Below are 13,585 nucleotides of genomic sequence, written 5' to 3' on the forward strand. Positions count from 1 at the left end.
GAGTTTCCACTGTAGCAAGATCTATTTTTGCTAACTTTCTATTAAAATGTGTTGTAGCGAGATCATTTCTTTGAATACCGAGTATGTCCACTTCACCGTCAGACCATTTTATTGGTAAACTACATGGTAATGTAAAAGTATCATTTTTTTTTTGGTGATCGAATACATATTATAAACTGGGATGGTTCGAGCCCTGAATGCTGATTGGCTGACAGCTGTGGTATATCAGAGCTTATACCACGGGTATTACGAAACATTTATTTGTCCTGCTCTAATTACGTTGGTAACCAGTTTATAATAGCAATAAGGAACCTCTGGGGATTGTGGTACAGTATATGGCCAATATACCACACCCCCTCGTACCTTATTGCTTAAATGTAGTACTTATCATAATTTGGTTGTAATGCAGAGAGGTTAGAAAAAGTATCTAGCTCCTCTGAGGCTGTGGAGGGATCCAAGTTGTGGATTTAAAGTAAGGGGGGTGCAACTCAATATTAGGAAGGTGTTCCTAAGGTTTGATATACTCTGTACATGCACAGAAGATTCGGGAAGCTCCGGATCTTTGATTGCTGCAGACAAAATCCCGTAAAAGTTGGAGCCGCAAGCAACGGCCTGTAAATATAGTCTGTCAGTCACTCATATTTGCTATATTAAGTCATTGCTCAAATGGAATTTGTTTGTTCAAGTGGTGTGATTAAGCAGGCACATATTTGGATGCTGAGGTAGTGAGTGGTTGTGTTTTCTCTGACTCCAGTGGGCGGTTTGGAGTGTCAACCATGGAGAGTATGCCCAGTATCTGGGGGGAGAGCCCCCCTAAGTTTGTGACAAGGCCCTCGCGCATCTTTGTCCGATTGGGACAGAGTGGCAAGTTCTCTGCCAAAATCACAGGACGCCCACAGCCCCTGGTTACCTGGCTTAAGGTGAGATGGAACAGAGAGAAGGTTTCGTAATCTCAGTAACTTTCCCAAAATTCCCAGGTTTTCCAGCAATCCCACTTTGAATCTTTTTTTGAATTAGGAGGGAATAAGCATGACATTTTGGAAAGTTAACATTTAGATTTTGCAATTCTGGTTAGAACAGAGATGGTGTATTGTCTTTCAAATATGTAGGATGGTGAGTCTTAATCTCTGACATCTCTCTCTTCCACTTTGTCACTTTTTCTCTTTGATGGGTGTCACAGGGAGATGAAGAGCTTCATACTTCTTCCCACTTCAACATGTTTGAGAAGTCGGGAATCCACTTCCTGGAGATCCGAGACGTGTGTGTGGACGATGCAGGAATGTACACCTGCTCTGTGGCCAACAGTGCTGGGAAGGCCACAGCTACAGCAGAGCTGAATGTTCAGGGTAAGATACTGCAGCCATCAACACACAGGCTGTGTCCCAAATAGGACTTTTCCCCTTTGTAGTGCACTCCTATTGACTAGGGTCCACTGAATAGGGTGCCATTTGGGACAAGTTATATTTGGGACATTTTTTGTTGTATTTGAGAGGAAATTCAGTGTGCATCCTTTCCTTTTTAGGTTCAGGCAGTGAGGCTGGCATGTGAGTATGTATCTCATACAATTCCCTGCATTGTAGTATTACTAACTGTGATTCCATGAGCAATTATTTTCATGAGATGTATACATTTCTACCAAATAATTCCACAAGAATTTCTCTGCAGTTAAATATTCAATCCCTTGACAATGTGTTACTACAGCCTTGGTCCCTCTGCTCCGGTGGCCCCTGTCCCAAAGACAACTGACTCACCCGAAGTCAAGCACACAAGTAACGGCCTGCTCGCTGACCGGCGTTCACCTACCAAGACAGGAGACAGGACTGAGACCAGAGAGAGACTCGCCACACTCACCAGGGAGACCAAAGACCACACAGAGCTGACCAAAGCAACATGGAAGGACACCATGGTGTCTCCCAAGACCACCATCCTGGCGTCTCCCAAGCCCCCTGCAGACCTGCCTGATGAGGCCCCTAGAAAGCCTGGAGTGGCAACCCCAAAGGCTGCCAGCTCTACCAGTCTGCAACACCATCTAAGAGGCCAGGGAGCTGCTAAGACCAGCCCAGACCCACACAGAGCCCCTGAGAGGGATACAAGGGATAGGGTGAAGACTCCCCCAGTGGGAGTCCAGAGCCTCCCACAGCCATCTCCAGAGCCCACTAGAGAGACTAGAAGGCAGGCCAGAGAGAGCAGGTCAGCGAGGACAGCAGTGACTGCTGGAGCTCCACCAAAATTTGACTCTGTACCTCAGAGCCAGGACACTAAAGAGGGGACCAAAGTCGCATTCAAATGCCAAGGTGATTCAAAACATCTTATGGTGTATTATATTGAACAAAAATATAAATGCAACATGTAAAGTGTTGGTCCCATGTTTCATGACCTGAAATAAAAGGTCCCAGAAATGTTCCTTAAGCACAAACATCTTATTCCTCTAAAAATGCTGTGCAGAAATATGTTTACATCCCTGTTAGTGAGCATTTAACCTTTGTCAAGATAATCCATCCACCTAACAGATGTGGCATATCAAAAATGTGATTAAACAGCATGATCATTATACAGGTGCACCTTGTGCTTGGGACAATAAAAGGCCATGCTAAAATGTGCAGTTTTGTCACAACACAATGCCACAGATGTCTCAAGTTTAGAGGGAGTGTGCAATTAGCATGCTGACTGTAGGAATGTCCACCAGAGCTGTTGCCAGAGAATTTAATGTTAATATCTCTACCATTAGCCGCCTCCAATGTCGTTTTAGGGAATTTGGCAGTACTGTACGTCCAACCGGCCTCAACCATAGACCAAGTGTAACCACACCAGCCCAGGACCTCCAAATCCGGCTTCTTCACTTGCGGGATGGTCTGAGACCAGCCACCCAGACAGCTGATGAAACTGGGGGTTTGCACAACTGAAGAACTGTCAGAAACAGTCCCAGTGAAGCTCACCTGCATGCTCGTCGTCCTCATCAGGGTCTTGACCTTCAATGGTCACTGTCACGCTGGAAAAATGTGCTTTTTACGGTTTAAACTGTACTGGGCAGATGGCAGACGGTTTGCTGACGTCAACGTTGTGAACAGAATGCCCTATGGTGGTGGTGGGGTTATGGTATGGGCTACGAACAATGAAAACAATTGCATTTTATTGATGGCAATTTGAATGCACAGAGATACCGTGACGACATCCCGAGGCCTATTTTCATCCCATTCATCCGCCACCTCATGTTTCAGCATGATGATGCATGGCCCATTTTTGCAAGGATCTATACATAATTCCTGTAGGCTGAAAATGTCCCAGTTCTTCAATTGCCTGCATACTCACCAGACATGTCACCCATTGAGCATGTTTGGGATGCTCTGGATCTACGTGTACTACAGCATGTTCCAGTTCCCGACAATATCCAGCAACTTTGCACAGCCATTGAAGAGGATTGGAACAACATTCCACTGGTCACAGTCAACAGCCTGATCAACTCTATGCGAAGGAGATGTGTCGCGCTGCATGAGGAAAATGGGGGTCACACCAGATACTGACTGATTTTCTGTTCCCCGACCCTTCCTTTTTTCAAGGCATCTGTGACCAACAGATGCATATCTGTATTCCCAGTCATGTAAAATCCATGGATTAGGAATGAATTGATTTCAATTGACTGATTTCCTTATATGAACCGTAACTCTGTAAAATGCTGTATGTATTTGTCATGTTTAGATGCACATTTTTGCCAATTCACGAATACCAGTTCACTAACAGTTCTTAGCTACTTTTATTATTGCATATTTAACCCATTAGATTGACTGTTAATGTGCTCTTCCAGTCTCAGGCTCTCCCGTGGCTGGCCTGAGCTGGGTTAAAGATGGCTTCCCTTTGAGACCCAGAGCAGGGCTGAGCTTCCAGCAGGACGGCAACACTCACATCCTCACTGTGGACAACGTCCAGAAAAGGGACAGTGGGACGTACGGATGCACCCTGACTACTAGCACTGGGAAGGTGTCCTCGACTTGGAATCTCACGGTCAAGAGTAAGTACTTAGTTTGGGTCCCAAATGGCACCCGATTTAAAAAATAAAAGAAATGTATCCAGCATTTCAGAATCCTGGTCCTGGGGAACCCAAGAGGTGCAACATTTTTTATTTTTGCCCTAGCACCACACATCTGATTTTAAAATGATCAAAGCTTGATGAGCAGTTGATTTATTTTAAATCAGGTGTGTGGTGCTAGGGAAGTCACTAAAATGTGCCTCCCTTTGAGTCCCTGGGACCCGTAGGGCTCTGGTCAAAAAGTGTTTACCATACACACTGTGGCAGGAACTAAAGGAGAACGGGAGAGCAGCATTGTTGGTTTTAATAGTGTGAACTAAGGCCCTTGTTGTGCAGGATATTTATCGCGTCATCCTTTTCATCTGACAGGTCTATGGTTGAAGGTACAGTAGTTTAGACGTAAATGGTCTCCGCAGTCTCCAGCTCTGCCTTTTGGGTAAATAAGCGTCTAATTCATTTCCCCTGCCTGTCTTAATCAAAACACGATAATGATGAAGGCAGGATAAACTGAGGTGAGCACATCGACCGTTTAGTCCATTCCTCAGCGGCAATGCCGATTTTGGGCTGAGTTCAACTAAAATGAGACACTGTTGCTATTGGACCGGTCCTTATAAGCTGTCTGCGGTCTTTAACCAAATAACAGTTGGTTGTTTATTGAATGATAGTCCAAGTGAAACTGTTTTGATATCTGGTTGGTGGTTTTGTTTGGACTAAACGTACTGGCACCAGTCTACGGTGATTTAATTTAGGGAGAGTCCAGAATTTATCGCTTTTATTTTCCATAATATAGAGCCGTGTCGGACTCTATGCATATTCAGGTTATTGTGCTTGAGATAAGCAGTCTTTTTGTTGGGAGTGTGTGTCCTCCCAGACATGACTGCCACAATTCTTGTCCACCTATGCCCTCTACTGGAGAGAAGGAAAGATTGCATCTGGTCATACACCCAGTTTGCTGATACCGCAGTCGGTTGTCCCAAGTCCGGGTAGGTATTGTTTGCGGCAGGTACTTTAGGCCAAACACTGGGGTAAAGTCTTATGGTGGAAATGGGCCGTTAGACTGACCAGTACCACGCATTTCAAATGTAAGGCCCCAATGTAATACATTTAGGTCGTATTCTTAATACTCTGTGTACTCCCTCCCCTGCAGACCCACGGCTGGAGGGCAAGCCCCCTGCGTTCAGCACTGTCCTGAAGGGATGTTCAGTGAGTGAGGGCCAGGACTTCCTTCTGCAGTGTTCAGTGGAGGGGGAGCCTCTACCGAACATCTCCTGGCTCCTAAACGGTGAGAGAGCCCATCATTAAAAATGTTTTACATTTGACTTAAGAAATAGGTGCCATGCTCAAGGGCACAACGGACAGATTTTTCACCTAATCGGCTCAGGGATTCAAACCAGCAATCTTTCGGTTACTGGCCCAACGCTCTTAAACCGGTAGGCTACCTGCCACCCTGCATCTCCCCCTGCAGTAACTAAGGATGCAAAGTTCCAGTAACTTTCCCATAATTTCCAACTGGAATTTCTGGGAAACCTGGGAATTTGGCAAAAATTACCGTAAATGTGCAACCCTAGCAGTAGCAGTCACCATTGTCTGCTAGTTACCGTATATCCATTATACCCACAAGAGGGGGGTGATAATCCTGTTTTTCAATGCTTTGCATCTCATTGGACGGACAGACGAAAATCCCTTCCACTCCTATGAAAAGTGAAGGATGAAGGGAGAAGTGGTAGGAATAACAAAAAGTCCCTGTACTCAGAACCCTCTTGAATAGATCAGCTAGGTAGGTGGGGGGTGTAATTTATTACATGCGTTCCCGAATGGCACCCTATTCCCTATATAGTGCACTATGGCCCTGGTCAAAAGTAGTGCACTATAAAGGTAATAGGGTGCCCTTTGGGACACCGCCATAGTAAGTCTGCTACTGCTTTCCCTCTCAGCATGAGGCCGGCCCATCACAGGACCACCGTTTCACAGGTCTGGCTGCTCTGCTGCTGAAGGCTCATGTGTCTCTGTAATATGTCAGATCCCACACAGAGAATGTTGATCTTTTTCATCTTTAACTGCTCTACGTAGAGAATGTCGGAGGAAACCCCTTGAATGGGCAATTTTGAAGGTCATAACTCCAAAATGGATTAATGCTATACGGGAGCCTTGGGACGTCCATGTCTCATTGGAGTTGACGTTTGAATTGGTTAAGGTTAGGGTAAGAGTAGGGGTTAGGGTTTAGCCTTGGGAGTATGGACGTCCTAAGGGTACCCAATATCACTAACCAAAATGAAAGCTTGGCATGACAATTGATCTAGCAGAATTCCAACTGAACATATAATTTTTTTTATTGTAGCTAGGTCATGTTTATCCTTCCATATTTAATGAAGATGGATCACAATTTATTAGTTAGACAAAATCAATCTATCACCTGAGCCTAACTTGGCTCACAACATAGGGCTACAGTTCTTAACTGTAACTTTCATTTCTAGTCAAAAGTTCAGCTCCTGAACTTGTTTATGAAGTGTCTTGGCCAATGTAATTGTTTGTGTTTTGTTTTACTTCGGTGGCCAAATGTGTTTGAGTTGAATTATCCTCGTTAGAAAACACAGCTGAAAAGTATTAAAGGTCCAATGCAGCCGTTTTAATCTAAATATCAAATCATTTCTGGGTAACAATTAAGTACCTTACAGTACTTAATTGTAAAAAAATATATAAAAATAGCTTCTTAGCAAAGAGCAATCAAGCAAGAAATTTTCTTTCTCAAGCAAGAAATTTGCTAGGACTGTCTGGGAGTGGGCTGAGTGGGGAGGGGAAAATTGAAAACTAGCTGTTATTGGCAGAGCGGTTTGGCACTTTCTTTCTTATTGGTTTATTAACTAATTTACCATGTAGTGACGTCACCAGGCAGACCAAAGCTCCATCTCAGCAAAACAAGATGACATTTCAGGCGGTCTTTTCAAACCGCTCTTACAGTACACTAGAAATGCATTATCATTATTTTCACAACTCCACAGTATTATTTCAACCTCATAGTGCTGAAATATAAAACATATGAAAATCACATTTTGTCTGCACTGGGCCTTTAAGAGGCATCTTTAAAATAGAGATTTAATCTTTAAACTCAAATAGAATTTACTTGTTGCTGATTTTAGCGAAGGATCTAACATAGTGTGTGTCCCAAATGGCACCCTATTCCCTTCGTAGTATACTACTTTTTGACCAGACCCCCATGGGTCCTGGTCAAAAGTAGTGCACTATATAGAGAGTAGGGTGTCACTTGGGACGTAGCCATAGTTTCCACAAGGCCACTTCTCTTAGTGCTCCAGGTCTGAGCTGTACGGGAACTGTTGATGTTATACTCTGGTCTCTTGAAGACGGATGGACAGTTAATGGCATCACACTTATCTCAGGGAAGAGAAATAGTCCCCGCTCCCAGCAGGGATCCCAGCACCGACCGATTCGCAGCCCTCTGTTCTTTCCGCTGGAAAATACACCCACAGCCATTAAACAAATATGAGGCCTAGGAACCATATAAAGGAAAAACATGCATCGCTGCCTCCTGAAACCTCTTCTGAAATATTACACACAGCTAGACTTGGCAAGTGTTTGTGCTCCAAAAGCAGACATCTGAGACTCTCTCTCTTTCCAAACTCTGACCTGTGCCGGCCGATTTATGAAATGCCTACCACAAGGACAAAAAAAGGCTCCCCTGGATTTCAAAGTGATTGCCTTTCTTGGGATTGGGTGGTCCAGCACCGGGAGGGAGCAAGAGCCGTTTATATAGCGGTGGTGCATAAATATGGCATATTGTACATTCCTCTCTGTTACTCTCTTTTTGTGTCGTCATTAGCACAGTATACATGATCTCAATTTGAGCTCCAAAATTTGTAAAACTCCAAAATGTGATTGTGCCGATTTATTTACTGGTGCATTGAATCATGTTGTGCGCTGTAGTTACAAAACTTTCTCCACAATTTCGTGGTATCCAATTGGTAGTTATGTTCCTGTCCCATCGCTGCAACTCCCGTACGGACTCGGGAGAGGCGAAGGTCGAGAGCCGTGCGTCCCCCGAAACACAACCCAACCAAGCCTCACTGCTTCTTGAGACGACGACCCATTTAACCCGGCAGCCAGCTGCACCAATGTGTCGAAGGAAACGCCATACACCTGGTGACCGTGTCAGCGTGCATTTGCGCCCGGCCCACCACAGGAGTCGCTAGTGGACGCTGGGACAGATACATCCCTGCCGGCTAAACTCTCCCTCAACCCGGACGACCCTGGGTCAATTGTGCGCCTTCCAATTGGTTTCCAGGTCGCGGCCGGCTGCGACAGAGCCTGGACCCGAACAAGGTTCTCTAGTGGCAAAGCAAGCACTGCGATGCAGTGCCTTAAAACACTGCGCCACTCGGGAGACCCATCCAGGATCAATTTAACACAGAGCTAGCTAGCAGCCTGTCTGTGTAAACTCAGGCCTGCAGGGAAACACACATCCGATCAGTTACAAGGTTGTTGTTGTTTTTTACATTTGTGTAGTCTTTTTCTGCCACCACACATTTATTTGTTCATGAGCGATTCCACAGCAAACATTTTCTTTGTTCAATATGAATGAATTAATATTAGTCTCTTGCTTAATTTCTAATAATCTTTCTTCAATCATCTCTCTCCATGTAATACTGCTCTCCTTAACTTCTACACTTTTAGTGTAAGAGGTTTTTTTTTTTTTTTTTTTTTTTTTTGCTGTGTGTGGACTGGGTTTAGGTGTTTCCTCCTTGAGTGTGACGCATGTTCCTTCCCCCACTCCCCCTCCAGACAAGCCAGTGCCGCATGCCCACTCTGCCTTTGAGAATGGCCTGACCCAACTCACTGTCCAGGGTGCACTGCCAGAGGACGAAGGCCAGTACGCGTGTGTTGCTGAGAACAGCCATGGGAGAGCAGTGTGCACTTCCAGAGTCATCGTCAAAGGTGGGCTTGGGAGCCTCTACATTGGCCGTATGTATCAAGCTTCTCAGAGTGGGTTCAGCTCCTCCCTGTCCATATGCTGTTCATTAAGATCCAAATGTTATAACTGATCATAGATCATGACCCGTACTCTGAGACACTAGGTACATACAATACACATTACACTGAGAGTACAAAACATTAGGAACACCTTCCTAATATTGAGTTGCACCCCCTGTTACCCTCAGAAGAGCCTCAATTCATCGGGGCATGAACTTTACAAGGTGTCGAAAGCATTCCATAGGGATGCTGGCCCATGTTGACTCCGATGCTTCCCACAGTTGTGTCAAGTTGACTGGATGTCCTTTGATTGGTGGACCATTCTTGATACACACGGGAAACAGTTGAGTGTGAAAAGCAGCGTTGCAGTTCTTGACACACTCACACTCATAGACACTTAAATTGTTTGTCTTGCTCATTCACCCTCTGAATGGCACACATACACAATCATGTCTCAAGGCTTCAAAATCCTTCTTTAACCTGTCTCCTCGCCTTCATCTACACTGATTTGAAGTGGATTTAACAAGTGACTTTCACCTGGTCACTCTTTATGTCATGGAAAGAGCAGGTGTTCCTAATGTTTTGTACACTCAGTGTACACCACAATGGCTTTGGAAATATTTTTTTAGGACAAGGGAAAAGTCTGCTTTACTAAAATGATGGTCATGTAGGGGAATGCCGAATTAATATTTCAAGTTATTAAAAGAAAATGTACATTTTTGAACATCTGAACACACATGCATGTTATACTGACAAATTCTTTAAACATGCTATATATATATATAGAAACATCTCCGGTAAAATATAAATCTATACAGTACCAGTCAAAATTTGACAGACTCATTCAAGTTTTTTTTTTTACTGTTTTCTACATTGTAGAATAGTAGTGAAGACATCAAAACTATGCCATAACACATATGGAATCATGTAGTAACCAACAAAGTGTTAAACAAATCAAAATATATTTTATATTTGAGATTCTTCAAAGTAGCCACCCTTTGCCTTGACAGCTTTGCACACTCTTGGCATTCTCTCAACCAGCTTCATGAGGTAGTCACCTGGAATTCACCATTTCAATTAACCGGTGTGCCTTGTTAAAAGTTCATTTGTGGCATTTCTTTCCTTTTTAGTGCATTTGAGCCGATCGGTAGGGGTGGTATACAGAAGATAGCAATATTTGGTAAAATTCGTATTATGCCAAGAACAGCTCAAATAAGCAAAGGGAAACAACAGTCCATCATTACTTTAATGCATGAAGGTCAGTCAATCCGGAAAATGTCAAGAACTTTGAAAGCTTATTCAAGTGCAGTCGCATAAACCATCAAGTGCTATGATGAAACTGGCTCTCATGAGGACTGCCACAGGAAAGGAAGACCCAGAGGTATCTCTGCTTCAGGGGATAAGTTCATTAGTTCCTAGCCTCAGAAATCAGCAATTAACTGCACCTCAGATTGCAGCCCAAATAAATGCTTCACAGAGTTCAAGTAACAAACACATCTCAACATCAACTGTTTAGAGGAATCAGGCCTTCATGGTTGAATTGCTGAAAAGAAACCACTACTAAAGGACACCAATAAGAAGAATATACTTGCTTGGGCCAAGAAACACGAGCAATGGACATTAGACTGGTGGAAATCTGTACTTTTGGACTGATAAATCCAAATGTGAGATTTTTCCGTTCCAACCACCGTGTCTTAGTCAGATGCAGAGTAGGTGAACGGATGATCTCCGCATGTGTAGTTCCCACCGTGTAGCATGGAGGAGGAGGTGTGATGGTGTAGGTGTGTGTTGCTCGTGACAATGTCTGTGTTTTATTTAGAATTCAAGGCACACTTAACCAGCGTGGCTACCACAGCATTCTGCAGCTATTCGCCATCCCATCTGGTTTGAGCTTAGTGGGACTATAATTTGTTTTTCAGCAAGACAATGACCCAAAACACACCTCCAGGATGTTTAAGGGCTATTTGACCAAGAAGGAGAGGGATGGAGTGTTGCATCAGATGACCTGCCCTCCACAATCCCCCGACCTCAACCCAATTGAGATAGTTTGGGATGGTGAGTTGGACCGCAGAGTGAAGGAAAAGCAGACAACTCCCTCACTCCTCTTCTTCAAGACTGTTTGAAAAGCATTCCAGATGAAGCTGGTTGAGAGAATGCCAAGCGTGTGCAAAGCTGTCAAAGCAAAGAATCTCAAGTCTAAAATGTATTTTGATTTGTTTAACACCTTTTTTGGTTACTACATGACTCCATATGTGTTATTTCATAGTTTAGATGTTTTCAATATTATTCTACAATGTAGAAAATAGTAACAATAAAGAGAAACCCTTGAATGAGTAGGTGTGTCCAAACTTTTGACTGGTACTGTACATAAAATGTGTCTCATACTATCAGGCTATTTTAAGTCTTAGCAATCTTTTGGCTTTATTGAGAATGTGCTCAATCCATGATGGGAAATATGCTTCTCTTCTCAGAAGAATGAGCATTTGACTGTTTACTAAAGCCCTGAAATGTCTATATTGAGAGTACTTTGAGCCCTTTGATAAGCAACGCTGCTGCTCTAAGAGAATATCTATTTTAGGGCTCTGATGTTGCATTTAAGGAAACATCTGCTCTCTCTGTTCCAGCATGCATCTTGTCTACATCCCAAACGGCACCACATTCCCTATATAGTCCACTACTTTTTTTTCTTTTTTTACCATGGCCCTGGTCAAAAGTAGTGTACTGTGTAGGGAATAGGGTGCCATTTGGGACAGAAACCTTGTCTTTCAGCGCACACAGGGCTTCATGGCAGAGGTTCAGCTTTTTAAAATGTGAAATGCCATCATTTTCCCACACATGCACCGTGAGTTCAGCATGCAGCACAAGAGAGAGAGAGAAATACAGCTTGTTTGACTTGCTAGCACACCAACCATCTTGGTCATGCATTAAGAACTAATGCCACTCATTCATTTTTAGTAGCAAAAGAGTGCTAGAGCAGTGAGAGAGTATAACTTTAAGGACACCCACAATCCAATCTTTTTGGAATCTGTTTGGAAGCACTTTCTATGAAGTCCTTTATAATGCATTATAATACACTTATGTTTAACAGTAATGACACTGACTGTAAGATTCCATAGTGATCTCGATCTACAGGTTAACCTTCACTTCAATCTGATTTAAGAGTCTTCTTTCTAAGCCCTGATTTAAAGATGCAACACTTCATGCAGATGGGCTAGCTGCAAGCCAAGTGGCCGTTGATTCGCTTGGCAAGTTGGCATCACACTGAATCTGTGAGAACAAGTAGATGAGTGGATTGGTGCCCATTTATATGATGCCAGTCTAAGAGGTAGGGTGAGTCTGCTATGTTCAACACAGCTAAGATATTGTTGAAGAACAGCCATGGCATTGTTAGCTGTAAGTTAAGATCATCATACTGTACATATACCTACAGTATATGACAGCGGAGGCTGCTGAAGGGAGGACGGCTCATAATAATGGCCGGAATGGAGTGAATGGAATGGTATGAAACAGATGGTTTTCTTGGGTTAGTTACCATTCCATTACGCTCCATCCCAGCCATTACTCTGAGCCGCCCTCCCCTCAGCAGCCTCCAATGATATATGAATACTGTAAGGTGTGATGGTTTCTTTTTACTATTGAAATGCCTTTGGGAAATGCAAAATGTTTATATTGACTGTTGAGTATTGCATGCCTTAGGATTGGTAGAGGGGCTAGAGGATGTCCCACGCAGTTAGGCTCCCTGCATTATTATTAACTTTTGTTTAAAGTCGGGCCCTTGTGTAAACTGTTATGAGGGCTCCTCAGATTACTGTCGGTCCCAAATGGCACCATATTCCCACTACTTTTGACCAGGGCTGACGAAAGCTCCCATAAGCCCAGGTGAAAAGTTAGTATAGTATAAAGGGAATAGGGTGCCATTTGGGACGCAGCCTGAGGCAGCAGTGAAACGGGGCTTTTTAAGCAGTAGTGCTGATGGAAACATGCTGGAGATGCCTTGGATCTCCCTCTGGCATGCTGGGTATGTATACAGACAGTGGGCTGTGTTTATGACCAGCCCTGTCTTGTAGGGTCCTGACGTCCACAAGGTTAGGGCCACTAGATTTATGAACCTGGGGAAGGGGTTGACTCTACGTAGAACCAAACGCCATACATGGTGCGTATGAATCAAGGAGCGAGGGCCAAAAAGGTCCTCGCTCTCTCTCTCTCAGGAAGCCCTCCGTAATAGAGAAGTCCCTCGTGGAAATGTGCCTGTTTCGCTCAGAACAGCTTGTCCTCTTGCTCCCTCTGTCCCTTTTTTATTTTGATATATGATTTCTTTCTATATAACTATTGTGATAATGCATGTTTTTATCATTAGATTCAACTTAGCTTTTTACCCCATTATGACTAAAGTATAATTGATGAGTCAAGTAATTTGATTTTGACTCTTAAAGACCTTGGCAAGAGCATCGCCCTTTTCCCTCATGTCCTATGGTCATCTTTAATGAGATTATCCAAGTGTTTGCTTTTTCAGGACATGTACCTCACTAGTTTGCCAATAACATCACATCATCAGTCATTTGGAGTGTCCAGATCGTC

General features: G+C 43.7%; 1 protein-coding gene across 4 annotated transcripts in view; it reads left to right on the forward strand.

Annotated features, from left to right (window-relative positions):
• LOC112234141 (myosin light chain kinase, smooth muscle-like) overlaps window positions 1-13,585 on the forward strand; it is a 93,469-nt gene that overhangs the window by 42,886 nt on the left and 36,998 nt on the right. For 3 of the 4 annotated variants that reach the window (XM_024402142.2, XM_024402143.2, XM_024402144.2), the window contains exons 6-12: window positions 755-920; window positions 1,181-1,346; window positions 1,523-1,544; window positions 1,702-2,294; window positions 3,803-4,006; window positions 5,172-5,306; window positions 8,819-8,998. In XM_024402142.2, coding sequence (XP_024257910.1) covers window positions 755-920; window positions 1,181-1,346; window positions 1,523-1,544; window positions 1,702-2,294; window positions 3,803-4,006; window positions 5,172-5,306; window positions 8,819-8,998 — 1,466 coding nt within the window. The remainder of the gene's footprint in view (window positions 1-754; window positions 921-1,180; window positions 1,347-1,522; window positions 1,545-1,701; window positions 2,295-3,802; window positions 4,007-5,171; window positions 5,307-8,818; window positions 8,999-13,585) is intronic. The other variant, XM_024402145.2, reaches the window with a different exon arrangement.

The sequence above is a fragment of the Oncorhynchus tshawytscha genome, linkage group LG03 (genome assembly GCF_018296145.1).
Source record: "Oncorhynchus tshawytscha isolate Ot180627B linkage group LG03, Otsh_v2.0, whole genome shotgun sequence".
In the NCBI taxonomy this organism is placed as follows: domain Eukaryota; kingdom Metazoa; phylum Chordata; class Actinopteri; order Salmoniformes; family Salmonidae; genus Oncorhynchus; species Oncorhynchus tshawytscha.